This window comes from Vombatus ursinus, unplaced genomic scaffold (genome assembly GCF_900497805.2).
Source record: "Vombatus ursinus unplaced genomic scaffold, bare-nosed wombat genome assembly UNPS02005236.1, whole genome shotgun sequence".
NCBI lineage: Eukaryota > Metazoa > Chordata > Mammalia > Diprotodontia > Vombatidae > Vombatus > Vombatus ursinus.
The window spans coordinates 5,152,838-5,174,860 of record NW_020945014.1 but is presented as its reverse complement, the minus strand read 5'-3'; the positions used below and the strand labels follow the sequence as shown (position 1 = coordinate 5,174,860).

At 38.2% G+C, this 22,023-nt stretch overlaps 1 protein-coding gene across 2 annotated transcripts in view; it reads right to left on the bottom strand.

The window, feature by feature from the left end:
- AGO2 (argonaute RISC catalytic component 2) overlaps positions 1-22,023 on the bottom strand; it is a 150,402-nt gene that overhangs the window by 47,516 nt on the left and 80,863 nt on the right. Inside the window, exons 3-4 of one of the 2 annotated variants that reach the window (XM_027845329.1) lie at positions 17,037-17,157; positions 529-710 (exon numbers count right to left, since the gene is read on the bottom strand). In XM_027845329.1, the coding sequence (XP_027701130.1) occupies positions 529-710; positions 17,037-17,157 (303 nt within the window). Of the gene's footprint in view, positions 1-528; positions 714-17,036; positions 17,158-22,023 lie in introns of both variants that reach the window. The other variant, XM_027845320.1, reaches the window with a different exon arrangement.

The following is a 22,023-nucleotide window of genomic DNA, read 5'->3' as shown; positions in this document are numbered from 1 at the left end:
TGTGTGTGTGTGTGTGTGTGTGTGTGTGTGTGTGTGTGTGTGTGTGTACTGAGGGCAGAGAGAAGGTGTCACACTGATCACTATCTTTCTAAGTTTGTAGATAATCTACATTTGGGATGTACCTTTGAGACATCAATAGATGCTTATGATTGATTCCCCACAAATGCTCTTAGGAGGTAGATCATGGCTTTATTTGACCTTTAAAGATAAGTAAGAGATGTCTGTATGAAGAGTAATCTCTGAATTCCTGAAAAGTACCTTTTTGTATAGTCAAAGAAGCAGAAGAAGATTTAATTCAATCTTCCTCTCCTGTTGAAAGGCATTAAAGGAGAATTTCCACATGGTAGATCTCTCTGACTTTAGTTGTTGGAATGAATTAAGGTGTCTTGACTAGTTAGACTAAATAAATGAAAACTTGACCTAACTTACAACTCTACTTGGTTTTTAAAAAATTCTTAGGCAATATTCTAGTTTGGAGATGAAATTCCTTTAGGTACTGAAAAACAAAATCACACTAGGTCGTCTTACCTCATGGATGGCAAATGCCTCATCACTACATCCAGTGCCTGGATGGTTTCAAAAGGGACGCTTGGCAGGCGACCAGAGAGCGCATCATGCAAAGCTTGGAGACTCACACATGACATCCACTTTATGGCCACCTTAAATATCCTGTCTTTTCCTTCTCCAGGCAACGTGACCTCCAACTCCACCTGCAACAATATTAAAAACAAACAAGATGATTCTTTCCATTTCAAAATAGAGATGGTAATTGAAGCTACTGAAGGAAGTTCTCTAGGTCTGAATCCAGAACTAAGGTAACTGAGTTCAACTTGAACAAATCTTTACTGAGTGGCCATGACAGGCCTTCTTGACACTGTACTGAGCTTTTGGGAGACAGTAAAAGAAAAATGACCAGGGTCCTCAGAGAATTTGTAACCTCACTGGGAAGACAGCCCATACATGAACCAGCTGGAGATAATGATCATAATGGAGATATGAATGGCATATGTAATAATAGGAGACACTACTTTCTTATGGAACTTTAAAGGGAGGAAGTTAAACTAACATCCCTTCCATCTCTAAATTCTAAGAAGGGAGGGAAAGATCAATGTGACTTACACTAACCAGGAAAGGCTTTAAACCAGTCAGCCAAAAATCAATTATTAAGTTTCTACTAAGTGCCAGACACTGTGCTTAGAGAAGTTTAATAATCATAACAGCACAATCATCTATCATAGGGGTGTGAAACACACAGGCCACAGATGCTGCCCAAGTAAGCCACAACCAGCTTAAAATGTAATTGGGAAATATTTAACAAAAATTATATAATACAGTAAAACACAGATAATGTTAATTTGAGGTTTTCCAGTTTACATGCAGTTCCCTTTCTGCTTGAATTTGATACCACTGATCTACAGTGTTTTACAGTTCAAAAAATGCTTTTATGCACCTGATCTCATTTGTAGCTATAGCTAACATTTATACACAGCTTTGGGGTTTGCAAAACACTTTGCACACATACACACACTCTCATTTGATTCTCAAAGATGCTGTAATTATCCTCATTTTAAGATGAAGAAAATGAGGGTTAAGAGCTAAATGACTCAGACAGTTGAGAAGTAGCTAAGGAAGGATTTGAATTTAAGTCTCCCTAACTCCAAGGCCAACACACGATTCACTCCTATCCAATGTACTGCTGAGTTGTTCAATATTATCTGCACAATAACTCAGTGAGGTAGGTTGTAGAAGTATTACACCCAATTTAAAAATGAGGAAAAGCAAACCTCTGAGAAGTTAACAGAGTCTAGTCATCCAAACAGTTCTGAACCTACTATTATGAACTGCTACCATAATCCAGTCGACAAAGTGAAGGTAAGAATGTGTCAAATACACATACAACAGGTTTCTAGTATTTCCATGATCTATCTAACCAGTCTCCTGATTACAAATTCAGTCCTCTTCCCTCCATACCCCATTGCCTTGGATACAGGCTAGATAAGTTTGAGATAGACAGTTAAAGAAATTCCAAGCTAAAAGATATATATTTTTAATAAAATTTAAAAGGGAACTGTCACAATGTGACAGTAAAATTTGAGCACCAGTAGCCTTAGAATTATCTGAGGCCTGTAGAAAGGATGTTGTACTCCATAAATGGTGTTCAACTTTAAGGGGTTTCTGAGTCCCTTCAAAAAGCATAAGACTCAGTTGCTGATTAAACAATAAAAAGGCTGTGAATGAAAAGGAAGCCCAAGTCCTTGGTGAATGTGCAAGAAGGGGCACTCGGTGGAAGCAAAAGTCAGTTATGTTTGATTTCTAGATAAGTAAATACATACTTATGACATGGTTAATAAAACATAATCCCTTGTAATTTCTTCTTTTTTTTCCTCCATCCCATCTAGAAATGTGGAGGTTAGAAAAATAATCTGGAGGGTTACCTGGTTCAAACCTCATGTAAACTACTAATCCTACCTACAATATTGCCAACCCACAGTGATTCTGCCTCTGTGTATTTACTTACTTAAAATATTATTTTATTTTTCCCCAGTTACATATAAAGATAATTTTTAATATTCATTCTTAAAAAATTGAGTTCCAAATTTTCTCTCTCCCTCACCTCCCCCCCGAGACAGTAAGCAATTTGATATAGGTTACATATATTTAATCATGCAAAACACATTACCATATTAGTCACGTGGTGAAAGAAGACAGACCCACAGGTTTAAAAAAAAAAACCCAAAATAGTATACTTTTATTTGCATTCAGATCAGTTCTTTCTCTGCAAATGGCTAGCATTTTTCACCACAAGTCCTTTGGAATTGTATTGAATCACTGGATTCCTAAGAATAGCTAAGTCACTCACAGTTGATCACTGTACAGTATTGCCGTTACTGTGTTCAATATTCTCCTAGTCCTGCCCACTTCACTTTGAATCAGTTCATATAAGTCTTTTGAGGTTTTTCTGAAATCATCCTGCTCATCATTTCTGACAGCACAATAATTTTCCATTATAATCATATACCACAACTTGTTCCCAAATGATGAACATCCCCTCCGTTTCCAATTCTTTGCCAGTACAAAGAAGAGCTGCTATAAATATTTTTGTATAAATAGGTCCTTTCCTCCTTTTCTTTTCTTTCTCCCTTTTTTTAAAAAAATCTCTTTCGGATACAGACCTAGTAGTGGTATTGCTGGATTCCTGCTTCTGTTTAAAGGTGTACTGGGGGAGGCTTTTGAAAAAGACACTGACTCATTTTTTATTTAAACTTTTCCAGGAATACTTGGCACACTCTTTATCTAAACAGTGCTGTTTTAAGCCCACTGGAACATGAAAATGCAAGGCACAGTTAATTCTGTGGTCGATTTTTAATTAATTTAGGATTTCCTGTTTGGGAAGATATTAGAAACCTCAAATCTGCAAACGAAGTGTAACAACCAACAGGAGGCTTTTGCTTGCCTTTGATATTTGAAGCAATCTTCCTTTCGCTAGGATTGAGATCCAAAAGAAAATAAACTCCAAATATGTTAGATTTAAAAGGACATACATACCTCTATTCAAATTGCGTTCTATGATCCCTATGCAGTCTAACATAGGTTGCGTGGACACTGACGGAAAGAGTAACTCAGTTAATCCAACATATGAGCCTCATATAGGAAAGATTCAAGGATAAATTCTAGAGCTAATGTAGTACTATGGAATGAGTATTGGATTTATAGTCAAGAGTTCCTTGATCCAAATCCTAGCTTTGCTACCTATTATTTGTATAACCTTGGAACAAATAACACAGTGGGCCTCATTTTCCTCATCTATAAAATGAGTGGAACGGATAGCCATAGAGGTCCTTCCACTTCTAAATCTATGATTATAAAAATTAATTTAGTTTAAATGAGAAAAATGAAATATAATTAAAATCATAAGTAATTCTTGCTCATCTCAAACTATTTCCAAATGAGGGAAGGAAGACATTAATTCTTCTGCCTAACTTTAAAAGTCCTTCACAATTTATCTCCAACTTAACCTACCTACACAACCTTCATACACCCAATGCTTTCATCCAGTACTCTTGAATATGGGGTGAACACATTCCACAGAGTAGAAAAGATATCAATCATGGGGCAGGAAGAAAATATTATAAATATTTACATTTATTTTAATCTAAAAATAATAAATTTAAATTTATAAATATTAAATATACAGACTGACACCAAAACCCTCACTCATACCATGATGCATGTAACTTATGCTATACAAAGTATCCTGAAAAAAGAATGAGAGTTCCATACCAACTTGGTAGGGATGATAACTCTCTCATTCAATTTTCTTTTAGCATATTGTGACATATTGCAGCTTACATGTGATGAATTCAGTGGATTATGGATTTTATTATCTCATTTTAACTAAAATAACCCTTATAAAATGGACAAGAGGCCTAAAAGCATTCTTGCAAAGAAACCATGAATTAAGAATATTATTAATGATGCAGGCACAAGTAAATAACAAAAAAATGGCAGAGCTGAGAATTGAGCTATGCTACTTTAGTATGAGCTCTTTGTCAGTCTTACTCGAAGGAAAAGATGAAGTTCTAATCAGATAATAAACCAGCAAAAATACACAATTATCCAGATTATTTGAAATATGGATTTATAACAATAATTGTTAACAATGAATCTTGCTCTGAGCATATATTGGGCCTTGACACATTAGCTAATGACAGTATGAAGCCATTATGATTAACAAGACATTAAAAAACTAAGCTTTTATTGCCATAAATGATGTCACTTTATAATTTTCTAACCTGTTTAAAAATCTTCCAAATTGTGTTAAATTAAGATTTTTTTAAAAAGTTCACAATGCTCTTTATAAAAAGCTTTTGTAAAATTTATGAAATAAAAATTATTTGTATACATTTTATACTAACTATAATATTAGTACAACAGTACAGTATAATAAACACATCTTGAGAATGAATTTTCAAAAATATTTTTATTATTAATTTATTTTAAACTTAAATACACAATAAGAAAAAGAAACAAACTTAAATACAAAAGAAAAAAAAAGCATTGCCATGTGTATAGAAGAACATAAGAGAGGATTCAAAATATACAGCAATAAATTTTCATTTCAAGAAAGCCTATATAATAAATACAACACATTGTGTTCAGGGCTGTCCATCTTTTCTTTGCTTCCTTGTAAGTTTTCTTTTGTTTTTTGCTTTGCATTTTTTACTTTGTTCTCCCCCACCCCTTCCACTCTCCTTTCCCCTAAGAAGGTAACAATTAAGTGCAAACACACATACACACACACACTCCCATACAAACATATATACACATACACACAAAGATATATATACTATCTAGCTGCCCAACTGAAATGAAGGGCAGCATGATAAAAAGGAAAGTGTATTACATTTGGAGTCGGAGCAACTAGGTTCAAATTTGGGCTTTGACATTCACTGTCTGTGTGACCTTAAGCAAGTCACTTAACTCCTCTGGTCCCTTCCAGCTCTAAATTTAAGATCTTTGCTAATTTACAGTTACCAAGGTCTATCAGATTTCATTCCATGTAACAAAAGCACTAGGCAATATTTATAAAATTATTTGAAAACTATAAAAATTGCACTATACTAAAAAAATTAATTATTCCTAGCATGTTTTTCTTTTAAGCAAAATGTTTCTGTTTTCTTTTCCTTGGGAAATACATTTTTATTTTAGCTTTAACACATGTACATACACACACGATCATTCCTGTACACACAAAACACAAAAAGAGAATACTATGAAACTGTCTCCCTTTAATATTACTTTCTTTGTTTAAAAAGTATATAATTTTTAATGTTACTTTTAAAACTGTTCTATTTGTCTTCCCTTTCCAATTTCACCTCTATTTGCTTTTATTTATTTTAAACTTTGTTTTCAGAACTAGAGGGAAGGTGTTCAGTTCAGTGATGGGATCAGGAACCACAGACAGCTTTTTCTACAAATTTGGCAATGAAAAGGAAGATTGTTGTTGTTCAGTCATTTCAGTCATGTCTGACTCTCTGTAAACCCATTTGGAGTTTTCTTGGCAAAGATACTGGGTTTGCAGTTTTCTTCTCCAGCTCATTTTACAGATCAGGAAACTGAGGCAAACAAGGTGAAGTGACTTGCCCAGGGTCACTCAGCTAGTAAGTGTCTGAGGCCAGATTTGGACTCAGGAAGAGGAGTCTTCCTGACTCCAGGCCCAGTATTTTATCCACTGCACCATCTAACTGCCCTTGAAAAGGAAGAGTAATCTAGAACTATAGCATGATAAGATCCTTTTTTAAGGATAAGGGAGACCTGGAAATAATCATAGAATCAGGGAAATAGCCAGTGTATAGGGACATTCCAACTAAAAATCATGTCCTGGGACAGATTAAGATTAACTTGACCAGGATGAACTGTTCTTGCCAGCATGAAAAATAACCTGGGGTTCTACAATAACACTGACATCTTTTCAGGGATACAGAAACTGTCCATTCAATCTTACCCAAATATATAGACAGAGTGATGGACTTGGAGTCAGAGAAGCATCAGTTCAGACCATGCTTCAAACTCTTAATATCTATGTGATCCTGGGCAAGTCAGTTTCCTCATCTGTAAAATGGGAATAATAATAGCACCTACCTCAGAGTTTTGGGCATTAAATGAGATAACATAGATAAGGCTTGGGAAACTATAAAAAATTTATATAAAGGCTAGTTATTATGATTACAAAGATAGGGAGGATGAGACAAGGTAACATTTGGAGGTCATAGGAGATAATGTTTTGTCTCTGAGGACCAAGGAATAATTAATTGTTGAGTCATCTCCAACGGAGAAAACATGAAGTAAAAATAGAGACAGCGTTATAGAGTGATAAAGGTCTGGTCCATGATATAGGAAAGCATTCTCTTTTAAATCACCTGACCTCTTTAGACCTCAGTTCCCTCATTTGCTAAATGAAAAGATTGAATTAGATCTCTACGGTCTCTTCCAGATTTAGTTAAATCAAGTCAACAAACACTGGGGTGTACGGGTATCAGGGAAGACTAGTACCTCTGGTGTGAGGGCTGCTGAGTCCTTTTCAGGGCTATTTTCCATCTTTGGTGTTCATCTGATTCATCCAACCTGTGGCTCCAAGAAGGTATAGCATGCGCAACAGCCACATCCCAGTAAACCATTTCAGCAGATGGGTAAACCAGGTTGATGGCAACCAATGGGTCTCAAACCCATCAGTGACTTAAGGGGATGTCTACCCCAAACATGTGAAGATTTCTCCCAGCAGAATAGGATGAGAACAATTTGTTCCAACAGGTCATGAAGGTGGCAGAAGCAAATATTATGGAATGCTTAGAGCTTGATTAGACATTGAAGACTCTATGGTCATCCACTGCATCCTAAGGTATTGCCAGATGTCTTGACTTTTGTCTTGCCATTGGACTTCAATGACTCTGGAAGACAGAGTAATGCCAACAACTTCATGCAACTCTGCCTCACTGAAATCCAATTTATGCTTGCATCAAAAGATGTCACCCATATCATTTTACCATTTTTATCCACCTCAAAGTCCTGTGGCAAAGGGAAGCAGCAGGTGTAAATACAATGGGAGCTTTAGTCACAACCCTGCATATAGGCAACCGAGACCTAGGATCATCTCACTGGACTGAAGCAGCACTGGGATTTGGCAGCCCTATGGATGTCTGAGCAGACTTTTTTAAGGACTGCACTGCTCACCTCCTGATGTGAGGAAGGGGCTAGAAAACATTGCCTAAAAAATGTCTGTTTCGCCCAATTCTGGCCTGCTTAACATGACCTGATAGGGATCCCACCCTACAGTTGAAGCATACACAAAAAAAAAAATGTACAAAAACTTTTGCAAAGTTGGTTCGACTCACCATTGGTACTTGGAATGTGCCCAAACTTAATGACAACACAAAATCTGGTAGATTTGAAAGATGAATGAATAACCCTTGTTGAGAGAACTCAGTAGATATTGCATCCAAATAACAGCCCTAAGTGAAACAAGGCTGGCAAATGAAGGCCAGCTTACCAAAGTTGGAGCTAGATATGTGTTTTTCTGGAATGGTTGCAGTGACAGAGGGCACCATAAAGCTGGTGTAGGTTTTGCAATAAAAATTAATCCAATCAACAAGCTTGTATGCCTACCAAAAGGAGTGAATGACAGCCTCATGACAATGCAATTGCTACTTGCAGGAATGTGGCAAACGACCACACTGTTTATGCTCCCACCATGAGAAACCCTGATGAGGTCAAAGAAAAATTACATAAAGACCTGGAGACCCGCATCAACGTGCTGAAACAGGACAAACTTGTAATTCTGGGAAACTTCAATGCCAGGGTAGACACAGACTATCAGACATAGCAGGGAGTCCTTGGAGGAATGGAATCAGAAACAGCAACAGCAATGGCCACTTACTGCTCAAGACTTATGAGTCTCATCACCAATACTGTCTTCCATTTACCTAAACACAATAAAACTTTGGATGCCTCTCACAGAAAACACTGGCATCTAAAAGGCTATGTCATGGTAAGAAGAGAGAGATAGAGGGGTAGCTAGGTGGCGTAGTAGATAGAGCACTGGCCCTGAAGTTAGGAGGACCTGAGTTCAAATCCGGCCTCAGACCAAACACTTGACACTTACTAGCTGTGTGACCCTGGGCAAGTCACTTAACCACAATTGCCTAAAAATTTAAAAAAAAAAGAGAGAGAGATAGGATCTAAGAATGACAAAGCCAATGTATGGCGCAGAGGTCTGGACCAATCATAGGCTTATCCTCTCCAAGCTAAACATTCACTTTCAACAAAAGCAGCAGTCTCAAGGCAAGATGACTACCAGAAGATGTAATGTCAACAGATTGGAGGGCTTCCCTGCGAACAGTTTGTTGCTAACTTGGAGGGAAAGCTGAGCAAACACATGGTTGGCAACAATGGAGCAGAAAAGGAGTGGGGAGCCTTCAGAGATTTGGTACACAGCATAACATGCATTATCTGGGCCAGAAAACTTGACAAAAATGATGGGGAAATTCCGAAGCTGATAGAAAATGAAAACTCCACAGGGTTTGCCAGCAGCTTAGTTTGTTTGCTTAAATACCTCAAAAATCAAGTGCAAGCAAAGCCTGGATTCCTGGCTTAGTAAGAAGGCAGATGAAATTCAGTTTTATGCTGTTAGTAACAATCCAAAGCACTTTTATGATGCCCTGAAGGCTATTTATGGGACAAAGACCTATGGTGCATCTCATCTACTCTCTGATGGAGCCACATTGATTAATGATAAAGACATGATCCTGGAGAGATGGGCTGAACACTTTCATAGTGTTCTCAACTGACCATCATCAGTGAATGTTGAAGTCAATGACCATATGCCTCAGATTGAAGTCAACCCCTCTCCAGCCAAACTTCCAACTGAAGAAGGGGTTTTGAATATCACGAGGCTCCTTTTGTGTAGTAAAGTGCCTGGTGCTGATTCAATTCTAGCTGAGAATTACAAAACAAGAAATTCCTTGATCACACAAAAGCTGACTTAAGTCTTCCAGGTTATATGGCAAGAGGAGGTTTTCCCCAGGAGTTCAAGGATGCTTCCGTTGTCCATCTCTGTAAAGGAAAGGGTATCAGGTTGTCCTATGACAATCACGGGGGGTTTCTCTCTTCAGTCATGGCTGGCAAGATTTTTGGCAGAGTTCTCCTTACTAGGCTAATCCTACACCTGAAGATGGTCATCTACATGAGAGCCAATGTGGCTTCAGAAAGGTCTGAGAAATTTGCTATGGTGTTTGCTGCCCAACAACTCCAGGAGAAATGCCAGGAACAGAACAGAGGTCTGTACAAAACATTCCTCGACCTGACCAAGGCCCTTGTTACTGTCAATCTTGAGGTCTTGTGGAAGATCATGGTAAAATTTGATTGTCCAGAGAAGCTCATCAGTACTGCATGCCAGTTCCATGATGGCATGTTTGCATGGGTTCTGGATAATGGATTATGCTCTCACACTTTCCCAGTCATTGCTGAAGTGAAGCAGGACTCTCATGTTTTTTTTTTTTTAGCATCAATATTGTCAGATACTTTCAACGAGGATGAAAATGGTCAGCTACTACACTGATGGTAAATTATTTAACTTCAAAAGGCTATAAGCCAAGACTAAAGTGGTGGGAAAGTTGGTGCACGACTTTTTGTTCACAGATGATTGCGCACTCAATGCACACTCTGAGACTGAGATGCAACAGAAAATAGATCAATTCTCTGCTTTTTAAACTAATTTTGGCCTCACAATTAACACCAAGAAAACGGAGATTCTCCACCAGTTACCATCACACCATCCACATGTGGAACCATCAGTTACAACAAATAGGGAAATTTTGAATGCTGTGGATAAGTTCACTTACCTTGAAAGTATCCTTTCCAGGGATGTACACGTAGATAATGAGATTTACACATACATTGTGAGAGCTAGCTCAGTATTTGGAATGCTCCAAAGGAACATGTGGGAGAGAAGAGTTATTAGACTGCCTATTAAACTGAAGGTCTACAGAGCAGTCGTGCTGACCTCATTGTTGTATGCTTGTGAAACCTGGATGGTATGCCAGCACCATGCCAGGAAACTGAATTGTTTCAATTTGAATTATCTTAGGAAGAGTCTGAAGATCACCCGGCAAGGTAAGGTACCAGACACTGAGGTCCTTTCTCGAGCTGAACTGCCAAGTATTCAAACTCTACTGTGGAGAGCGCAGCTCTGTTGGGCTGACCACACTGTTCAAATGTCAAATGTGTGTTTGCCTGAAAGACTATTTTTACAGAGAACTCATACAAGGCAAGGGGTCACACAGAGGTCGGAAGAAGGGACACAAGGACACTCTCTCAAGGTCTCTCTGAAGAACTTTCGTATTGATTGTGAGTCACGGGAGACACTAGCACACGACTGCCCAGCGTGGTGTGCGTGCATCAAAGAAAGTGCTGTGCTCTATGAGCAAAGCAGAACTGCAGTAACTCAAAAGAAATGCGAGATGTGCAAATTTAGAGCCATCTCCGCTCCAAAAGTTCACAGGGACTATTTGTGCTCGACCTGCGGTACAGCCTTTTGAGTTCGTATTGGTCTGATCAGCCATAGTTAGACACGCCGTACCTTGACCCCAACAACAGCCACTATGTGCCAATACACAGGCAACTAGCACTGGGGATATGAAGAAAGACAAAAAATAGCCCCTGCTCTCAAGGAGCTTACATTTTAATAGGGAGACAACATGTAAAAAAATTTACAAAAACAATATGTGTGATATAAGGTAATATAAGAGGAAAGGCCCCAACAGCAGGAAGGATTGGGAATAGCTTCTTATATAATGTAGTATTTAGCTGAGTCTTGAAGACAGGAAAGTCAGGAAGAGGAGGGAGGGAGATGATTTCAGGCAAAGTAGATAGATAGGGAAAGTGCCCAGAACTGTAAGATGAAGTGTCTTGTGGGAGGGAGAAATGGCAAGGAGGCCAGCGTCACTGGATAGCAGAGTACATGGAAGCTAGTAAAATATATGAAGACTGGAAAGACAGCAAGGGGACAGGTTATGAATGACTTCAAAAGCCAAACAGGAGGCAATAGGGAGCCAATGGAATTGACTGAATTTGGGGGGGTGGGGGGCGGGGTGGAGTTTGACATGATTAGACCTGTGTTTTGAGAAGATCAGTTTGACTCAAACAATTAGTTTTGACAGCTAAGTGCAGCAAACTAGAGTGGGGAAAGACCTCAGACTATGGTCTTTCCTAGGAAGCGACACCTGGTCTTCCAACCTAGACCAACCAGAAAACTATTGCAATAGTCCAGAAATGCAGAGGCAACGTCAGTGTGGAAAAGGAAGAGACGAACAACATAATAATGATGACATAAAAATGACATAATAACTCCTAATAGCTAGGATTTATATAATCTTTAAAATTTGCAACACATTTAAAAATATTATCTCATTTAATACTCACAACAACCCTGTAAGGTGGTTGCTATCATTATCTCCATTTTACAGATGAGGAAACTCAGGGTGGGACCACTCTGCCTTCTTCAGTCTTAGTGTGGTGACTGATGGCAGAGTCCAGGGTTTGGTTTGGTTTTTTTGCCCAGGGCCACAAAGCTAATAAATGTTTGAGGCATAGTTGAACTCGGGTCTTCTTGACTCCAAGTCCAGAATTCTGTCCACTGTGCCATCTCGCTGCCATGAGAGAAGCTACTAAGTTAGAATTGACAATAGAATGAATACTATGCGGTGATAAGAAAGTAAGAAGTAGAGGCTGATTATGCCTGGGTTGCACGTTTGGGTGAATGGAGGATGGTGGTAATTTCGATGGGGGTAGGAAAATTAGGAAGAGGGGAAGGGATAAGTTAATTCATGCCATATCATTTTATGACCTGATAAGTCTATTTTAAAATACAGTTCATTAACAATGGTAGCAAATAGGATTTAGCTCTGGGATTGAAAAATATAGGAAAACTTCATGACAATAATCCAATTTCTATGGCATAGAAAACTCAATTCCCCTCTTATCTGAAAACTATTTACCCTTTTTGTGTGTGCCATATCTGGTCAAACCTATGAATATCCAAGAATAAAGTTTTTTATTGCATAAACTTACATATACATATATAAATCTATAAGTGAACACATATACATTTATTTAATGTACAAAATACATAGGACTGTGAAGGAAATGAGTTATATTAAAAACAGAGCTATTTTTTCCCCCATCCAAGTTTCAGACCTCCCTCTTCAAATCTAAATCAGGATCCCTTTGGGATGGACCCAGGGTTGCAAACTTCAGGTCTAACGTGATTAGAATTAAAACTTCTGATCTTTAAAATGGGGTCATCTTGGGAGTGGTTATACATCTGAGAAGAAACATAAGTGCTGCTCCAAGACAGAAAGAAGATACCCTTGAAGATACATACTCTATGCTAAGTGTTAGAAGCAATCAAAAATTATTTTCTTTTATCTTTGGATATCAGGTCCCTAAGTGGCCCAAAATAAAGTGCCCTTTATAAGACAGCTGATTTATACTCCCTTAAATTTGTTGATAAGCAGGGACAGGACAGACAGATTTGGCAGAAATGTACTCAGTGGGTGAAGGATCTGGATTTGAGATTTAAGACACACATACACATACACACACACTTTCAAGAGTAGTGTTTCCCTGTAGTCAATCTGTAACCTATCAGTATACAGTATATTGTAACTGGTTTGAAAAACTACTTTTAAACTTAAAACCCTTGGACTCTGCCATCAGTTACCACACTAAGGCTGCAGAAGGCAGAGTAGTCTGTGGTAGAGAATTTTTTAACAGTTCACAGTTTCCTCTAAGTTGGGAAACACTATAAAAGGCTTATATAATCTTCAGGCACTAGGCTGTATGTATTACAGCTAGATTCTTGACAAGTCTTTTAAAAAATGAAGAAGTCTTTTTATAAATTACCTCTCAATTAATTATTTGCGCAAATCCAAATGTTCACATAACACTAGTTTAAAAGAAAGGACAACCGTAATCCACACACGCCCTTGCTGGCAGCCCCCTGTAAGTAACAGATAAAAGCTGATAAGAGACTCCTACAACTAATGTCAATTAGTTCAACCGGAGCTAACTTCAGGGAACCAGAAGGAAAATCTGCAATGAAGCCCCCAGAAAAATAAGCAAAGAGTTAGGGCAGATAAAACTTGGTAGGGGAAGAAATTGGAATGGACTGGATATTCTCTTGGGGGAGCCCCTTCTTGTTTCATTCTAAGATTCTATCAGGATGATGCTATGATTAAGGCATTATAAAATTTCCCCCAATAAACTGGGAGAAACTTTGATCCAAAGGAAAGGAATTTTAGGCAACTGAATGGCATATTGTAAAAAAAAAAAAAAAAGAAAGAAAAAGAAAAAAAAAGAACACTACATATTTGCTTGCAAATCAATACTCAAATGAAACAGAAAGGTTTTCTTTTCATGTAGTATAAATATTAATTAGGAATTTTAATTTGTTATGCTAACATATTTTCGATTCACAATCAAAATCTCCAACCCTGCCATCTAAACTCACAACCCATTTAAGAAACGTTAATCTATTTTTTTCACCAGGATGTATTTTGTTTGACTTCTATGCATATGAAACCACCTACTCTCTCATATACACAGCTCGCCACGTCTGTTCTTCGCTGTAAACTCCAAAGAAAAAAAGCGAATACTACTCTCATTTCTGTAGCAGTTTAAAGGTTACAAAGTGCTCATCTCAAGAGTTAGTGCAAATAAATACAATACGAGTGATACAGAACGGTCATTGAGTATGGCACTTACAATGCTACTTGGAATTAACTTGAAGTCAAGTACATTATTACTACCCTCGCCAATTCACCAGTTCTAGGATTCCTAGTTGTCTTGTGCCCTCATAAACACATGTCTGTGGATGCTAGGAATCAATTATAATCCCCAGCCCCAAGACTGTCTACACTGTCCTCCCTCCCAAATGAATAATAACAGAAATATCTTACGTTTGAATTGTTCTTTATAACAAAGTAATTTCCATATAGTCTGGAAATATATTGTGGGTCCCTGGATCCTCCTCTGGAATTTTTACCTGTACTTTCAAGATAGTACCAAGACTACAGAGATGGACTATGCTTCCTCATCAGCTTAGAGATAGAAATTCACATTTTATATAGCATCAGACTGTGAGTTTCCTGAGAGCATGAACTGTTTTGTGCCTTTCTTTGTACCCCAGCATTTATCACAGTACCTGGTACACAGTAGGTGCTGAATAAATGCTTGTTGACTTGACAGCAGTTAGTTGATGGTTTTTAAGAGCTTCTTTTTAACAAAATGAGGTACAGTCAATGAGAGCCAGAGTCAGTAAACATTTATTAGGTACCTGCTAGTGCCAGGCACTGTATTAAGCCCTTAAGGGGTTTATAATCTGATGGGGGAAGACAACACCTAACAAGAAACTGAAAAGGGAGGGGGAAAAGGTAATTGGTGCAGGGGCATGAAGAAGTCCTAGGAAACGATCTAAGAAGGTGTGAATTACAGAGTTCAGGAAAAAACAGTTAGTTGGAAAATGATTAGGTCAATATCCTGGGTTTCCTCCTCAAAACGAAGATCTGGGAAAAGCTCCCAGATATCCATTCGAACATCTTCTCAGGTAGAGCTGAGAGAGATAGGCCATCAGTCTCCAACAGGTCACAGTACTGAACCCTAAGTTTTTTCTAAACCCATGTGATGCAGTGGATAGAACACAGGCACAGACTCAGGAAGACTCGAGTTCAAATCTGACCGTACATACTAAGGAGCTATGTATCTGCTGGCATGTTGCTTAATGTTTTGGTTTTTTTCCCCTCATTTTCCTCATGTATAATTATAATGAGGCCAATAATAGTACCTACCTCCCAGGAATGGTTTGAGGATCAAATGAGATAATAACTATGAAACACTTAGCACAGTGCCTGGCATATAGTAAGTGCTATATAAATATTAGCTGTTATTATTGTTGTTGTTATTAAATCTGAAACCTTCTTTTCCCTCCATCCCACCCCCTCTCTTTGGGTCTTAGAGAATAACTACAATATCTTATATTTGTATTGCACATCACTGCTTTTATTTTCTTTGAAAAAAAAAGCATATGTATTATTGTTATAATGAAAGAAATAATGAAGGGGGTAATTTCAGAGAAACCTAGGAAGAACTGAATAAACCAGAAGAACAATTTATATAATAACAATATATAATAATATATTTCATATATAAATATAAATTATATATAAATGTATAATATATAATTTATATAATAACAATAATATTAAAGATAACTTTGAAAGTCTTAGCAACTCTGAACAATGCAACAACCAATCATGAGTCCAAAGATTAATGAAACAAAGTTACTCACCTCCTGATAGACAGGGGATGGACTCAAAAGTACAGATTGAGATATGACTGATTTCAGAATGTTTTGCTTAACTATATATATTTGTAATGGGGGTACTTGTTTTTCTTGCTTTTTCAATGGGAGATGGGAAGGGACAAAAGATGGGAAGGGACAAAAGATAGGAAGTAATTTAAAAATATAAAATAAAATTTAATTTTTAAAAAGTACATGTATTCTCTCATTTGATGTTTATCAATACCCCATAAGGTAGATGGACACTTTATAATCATCATTTTACAGATAAAGAAATGGAGGCTCAGAATTCATCCACTACCATATAAGATTTAGTAAGACTAGAATCCAGGTCTACCGATTTCAACTTAATGCTCTTTCCACTAGCTATCCTCTCTATTATATCCCTCACTGGAAATTCTAAAGGGCTTCACAATTTTAAGTGGGATAATGCTGCCCCCCAAAAAAGTTTTAGTTGGCTAAGCATCCGTTTGGGCTGGGCATTCCAAACTGTCTTGTGTATAATGCTTGACTTCTGCATTTGGGCGACATTCTTATACCTCACTCCTTCTCATCTACCTACATAGTCACATCAGCTGACATTGTCTGTTTCCAATGCAATTCAACCCAACTTACTAGTTGATTATTAAGGATACAACACATGAAAAGCCCTGCAAACAAGACCAAGCCCTCACCTTAAAGAAGCTAATTCAAGTACAAAGCAGGACCTTATCAGAACATACTATTGTTGACAGCTACAGTTGGAACATTTCATGTGTTTAATGAGAAAGGAATAAGGAACAATATACAGTACAATATAAACGTGTGAGGTCATCAAGGACCTAGGAATTTTTTTTAAAGTATAAAAAAAGGAAAATTTATCAACATCATTAACATAGAACATGAATCTGAGAGTCATAACATTCTACTGACAATATTAACAGTAAATCTACCCCTACTTTAAAATATATTTTCATTTCATGATCTCCTTGAGGTCAAGGACAGTCTTTAGCTTCTTTTTATATTCCCAGTGCTTGGTACAATACTGGCACTGGTAGTAGGGTCTTAATAAATAAATGCTTATTGATTGATTTCATAATGTCATTTAGTGATTTATTCAAAACTCACTTTTAAGAAAACTTACTTTATCCCTCCCAATGGGAAGAGGCATCGCAGTATAGAGGTTTTTTCTTCCATCAAATACTGGTTTACGATCCCCAAAGATCTGTGTTTTAAAGTGCTGGACCATATGCTCCACTATTTCTCTGAAACAAAAACAGAATTTAGGTAAAATGTCAATAAAAATATAAGTACCATGCCCCTCATTCCCAACAGCAAAGTAAAGTGACATTTTCTTTTAAGTGCAATTTTAACCTATTTTTAAAAATCTAACAACCCTGTTAAATTGAGCTGTACTGTTTTAATGTCAGTCAGTCAGCAAACATTTAGTCAGTACCAATTATGTACTGAGTACTGTGCTCACTATGGATACAAAGAAAGGCAAATACATGAATTCTGCTCTCAAAAAGCTCACAGTTTAGTGGAGAAGTCAATATGCAAATAACTACACACAAGCGAAAGATAAATACAAGAAAAACTGAGGCTAATCCAAGAGGGAAGGAACTTAGATTATGGAGGATTGGGAAAAAGGCTTCTTGCAGAAGATAGGACATTAGATGAATCTTGAAGGAAGCCAGGCAATCCAGGAAGTAGAGATGAAAGGGACAGCATTCCAAGCAAGGTGACAGCCAGGGAAAATGCCTAGAGTTGGTTGATGTAGTATCTTTTTTGGGGAATAACAAGAAGGCCAATGTCACTGGATTGCAGTGAGTATGAGGGAGAAGACTGCAAAGGTAGCCAGGGAGTTTATGAAAGGTCATTAAAAACCAGAGGATTTTATATTTGATCCTGGAGCTAACTGAGAGCCAGTGGAGTTGAATGAGGAAGGGGGTGACATGGTCAGAAATGTGTTTTAGGAAGATCAATTTGATAGTTGAGTAGAGGATGGACTGTAGTGGGGGACAGACCTGTAGCACGCAGACCAAACAGCAGGTTAGTTCAATAGATCAGGCAGGAGAGGGCTTGCACCAGGGTGGTAGTAGCAGTGTTAGAAGAGACAAGGTGGGAGGGTTATACAAGACATGTTATGAAGGTAGAATCAATACTATTTGGCAGTAAATTGTAAATACAGGGTTTAGGGCAAAGATGGGGAACCTGTGGCCTTGAGGCCACATATGGCCTTCTAGGTCCTCAAGTGCAACCTTTTGACTGAGTCCAAGCTTTATAGAACAAATCCTTTTATTAAGTGGATTTTTTCTGTGAAGTTTGAATTCAGTAAAAGGGCCACACTTGAGGACCTAGAAGGCCACAGGTTCCCCACCCCTGATTTAGAGTGACACGTAGGTTGCCAGCCTGGGTGAGTGAGAGGATGATGGTACCCTTAAAAGCCAAAGACAAGTCAGGGAGAGAAAAAGGTTTGGGGAAAAAAGAATTCAGTTCTAGATATTGAATTTAAAATGTCTATTGGATGTCTGGTTCATGATGGATAGACAGCAGGAGATGCGAGACTAGATGTCAATGGAGAGGTTAGGATTGGAAAAATAGATGTAAAAATCATTTGCATAGAGATGATCATTGAATACATGGGAACTAATGAAATCACTAAATGAAATAGTACAAAGGGAAAAGAGAAGAACACCAATGACAGAGCCTCGATGGACATCAACAGTTAACTGTGGGTGTCACCCAGTGTCATCAGTGGACAATTGATATGATTCAAGATTCAGCAAAGGAGACTGAGGAATAGTCAAATAAGAGGGAGAATTAGGAGAGAGGAGTGTCTCGTAAAGAATATTAAGGAGGGGGCAGCTAGGTGGCACAGGGAATAGAGCTCTGGCCTTGGAGTCAGGAGGACCTGAGTTCAAATCCAGCCTCAGACACAACACTTAGCTGTGTGACCCTGGGCAAGTCACTTAACCCCAATTGTATAACCAAAAAAAAAAAAAGATAAACATAAGAATATTAAGGAGAAGAGAGTGATGAACACTGTCAAAAGCTACAGAGAGGTTAAGAAGGATGAGGATTGAGAAACGGCCATTAGGCAACTAAGAGACCACTGGTAATTCTGGAGAGAGGAATTTCATTTGAATGATGAGTTTGGAAACAAGGCTACAGAGAGTTCAGGAAATGAAGTGGAGGCACCTTTTATAGATAGGCTTCTCAAGGTTAGTTGAGGAGGACAGAGATAGGATACACAGTAGGATCAATCAAGAGTTTTCTGAGGTGAAAGGAAATATGGACATGTTTGTAGGTAGCAGGGAAGGAGCCAGTAGATGGAAGAGATTGAAGATAAGAGAGAATGGGGGACAGATAGTAGAGGAAAACTGCTGCAGAATATGGGAGAGAAATAAAATGATAATGGGGGAGGGCAGTAGATGGATCAAATGAGGGGTTTTTGAGAATGTTTGTAGGCAATAGGGAAGCAGCTAGTAGAAAAAGAGAGACTAAAAATTAATAAGAGATGATAAAGGGGTCAATCTGCTGGAGATAATAGAACTGAATGGGATCACTGTAGAGGGCTTTGCCTTGCAAAAGGGCCAACTCATTATGTGAGACAGGGGTGAAAGAAGAGATAGTAGTGAAAGGCATCTGTGTGATATGAGATAAGGAGGAGAGGAGAAGAGGAGCTCTCAGCAAATGGCCTCAATTTTTTTCAGGGAAATAGGTTGCAAGATTTTCAGCTGAGAGGATGTGGGAAGTAGAGGAGGCATGAAGAGGGCTAAAAATGTTTAGAAAAGCCTGTATGCTAAGTGAGGTGGTGAATCATTTAGGAAAGCCTAAATTGCCATACTACAGTGAGAGCCAATGTGAGATTATTTAACATAAACTTGTGCAAAGTTGTAGAGCCAGTCAGCATGGTTTCATGGTTTTCTCCAGCTTCATTCAATAGCACATGAGTACCTAGGCCAAGCAAGGATGGTTGGAATAATTGAAAGCTGAGGGTTGGCAGGGTAAGACTGCCAAAATGATAACAAGGCAAGGGATTCAAAAGAAGAGAACAGCATAGAGTCAATATGAGGAAGGGGGAAGAGTGTAGTTAGTGTAGCATGATCATCTAAGAAAAAACCAAGGAGTCAAGGGATTGGAGGTCATGGTGAGGATGAAGAACAAGGTTTGGGGTTGCAGGGTAGAAGAAATGGTATTGTAACAGAATGTGATCAGATAAGGGAATTTCAGAGCTCATAAACATGGAAGTAGAGTTTTTGTGGGTGATGGAATGATTACAGGTATGATCATCTCTGGAACTAAAGTGGAGTAGAGGAGTAGGTCCTGGGAAATGAGCAAGTTGAAGAACTGGGAGCTTAGGGCATTTGAGAGAACTCTCTCTGTTTCTGTCACACACACACACACACACACACACACACACACACACACACACTCACACATGTATGTGTGTGTTTGTATAACATTGAAGCGTCCTTGTATGAGGGCAGGAATTGGGGAAGAGAGAGTGACTATAAACCAGGAACTGAGCTTGTTGAAGAAAGAAGAAAAATTTAGATTAATGTCTAAATGATTAGACATTAGTCACCAGAAACTTGATTGGGAGGGAAGAGGTGGGGGGAGGAAATAAGCATTTATATAGCCCCTACTGTGCCAGCCAACATTCTAAGTATTTGACAAATATTATCTCATTTGATCAATAGGCACTGAATGAACTTCAAAGGAGGATAGATTATGGATTGATAGTGGTAAAGGGAGAGCTTGGAGTGGCAATGGGGAGGAAGGACTTCCTAGCTCTCCTACCATGTCCAGTGATTCTGGGGAGTATAAGTAAAAGTACAACCACTTCTGAAAACAGTGGCCAGGAAACCGTGTTATTAGAGTGCAAGAAGGTACAGGGAGCAACAAAGTAAAAGATGAAAGCTAGTTTGTTACTTATGGAGCAAACAATCCAGAGAGCACAATGTTAGGTAGCTTTCAAGTGGGACATTAGTTGAGTTCAGTTGTTGGGAGTGGGAATCAGGGAGTAGGGAATGAGTGGCAGCCAGTTTAGGGCTACAATCATGCCTTTATATACAGCTGATCTCTTTTTATGCTTTGAGAGACACTGGCTTTATAAATGTACATTATCAAAGGAATGAAAATCTAGTATCTTACCCCAAAGACTACACATATTGTGAGACACAGGGAATGTTGGTTGCTTTTGCTGAATTACTGCCCCCCTTTCTATACTTTATTACAGGAGATCACTCCTCTGGGTAATGGTATATATGGAAATGAATAAGACATAAAAACAAACAATGTCAATAATAGTGAGACAGTCATTTCTTTACAGATCCATGGTCACCCTATGACATTTTGAGCTGAGCTTCAGGAAAGCTTCAAATCAATTTCTTTTACCTACCATGCTCACAGTCATCCCACTTCTATTCAACCGAGAGTAACTGATATGGTAGCTCCCCTTCATGTAATTTCTACCCTAGGCACTGAAGGGCAAGTGTTATTTTAAAAGTCTCCCTGTTTACTACCAGCTTCCAAGAGATTCTTTACAATGGCATGAGGGCTGAATGAATCTTGCCAGGCATACTGCGCAGTGTTTTGGAAAAGATGGCCTCTGAGATTTTGTGAGCATTGAGGCCTTGCAACCATGTAGAACTGTGGGAGAAGTAGGAATATTAAAGTCATCTGTGTTTTCCAAACACATATCTACACATACTTGTCAGGCCCCAAATAGTTGCCTTGGTGCCAAGACTGCAGGCAGTAAAGACCTTATGAAAGCAATTAGTCATTGCTTTCAATCAATTCTTTGAGTTCTGACTTGATTCTTTAATCTGATTCCTAATCTTGACTCTTTTTGTCTTAACTTTTCATTCTCCCCCTTCCCTGGGACACACTAATAACAATAGCAATAATAAAAAATGTACATTTACAAAATTATAAAACATAACTGATTTAGAAAATCTAACAATGAACCATATAACATTTATAAAACACAAAGCCTGTCACTCAATAGTAGCTGTAGAAAGATCATTACTTCCTAATTCCCTCCCCCAAAAAATACCCCCAAAAATGGGTGTCCTAAGAGCAAATAAACAGATAAAAAAATCTACAGAAATATTTTTTACAAC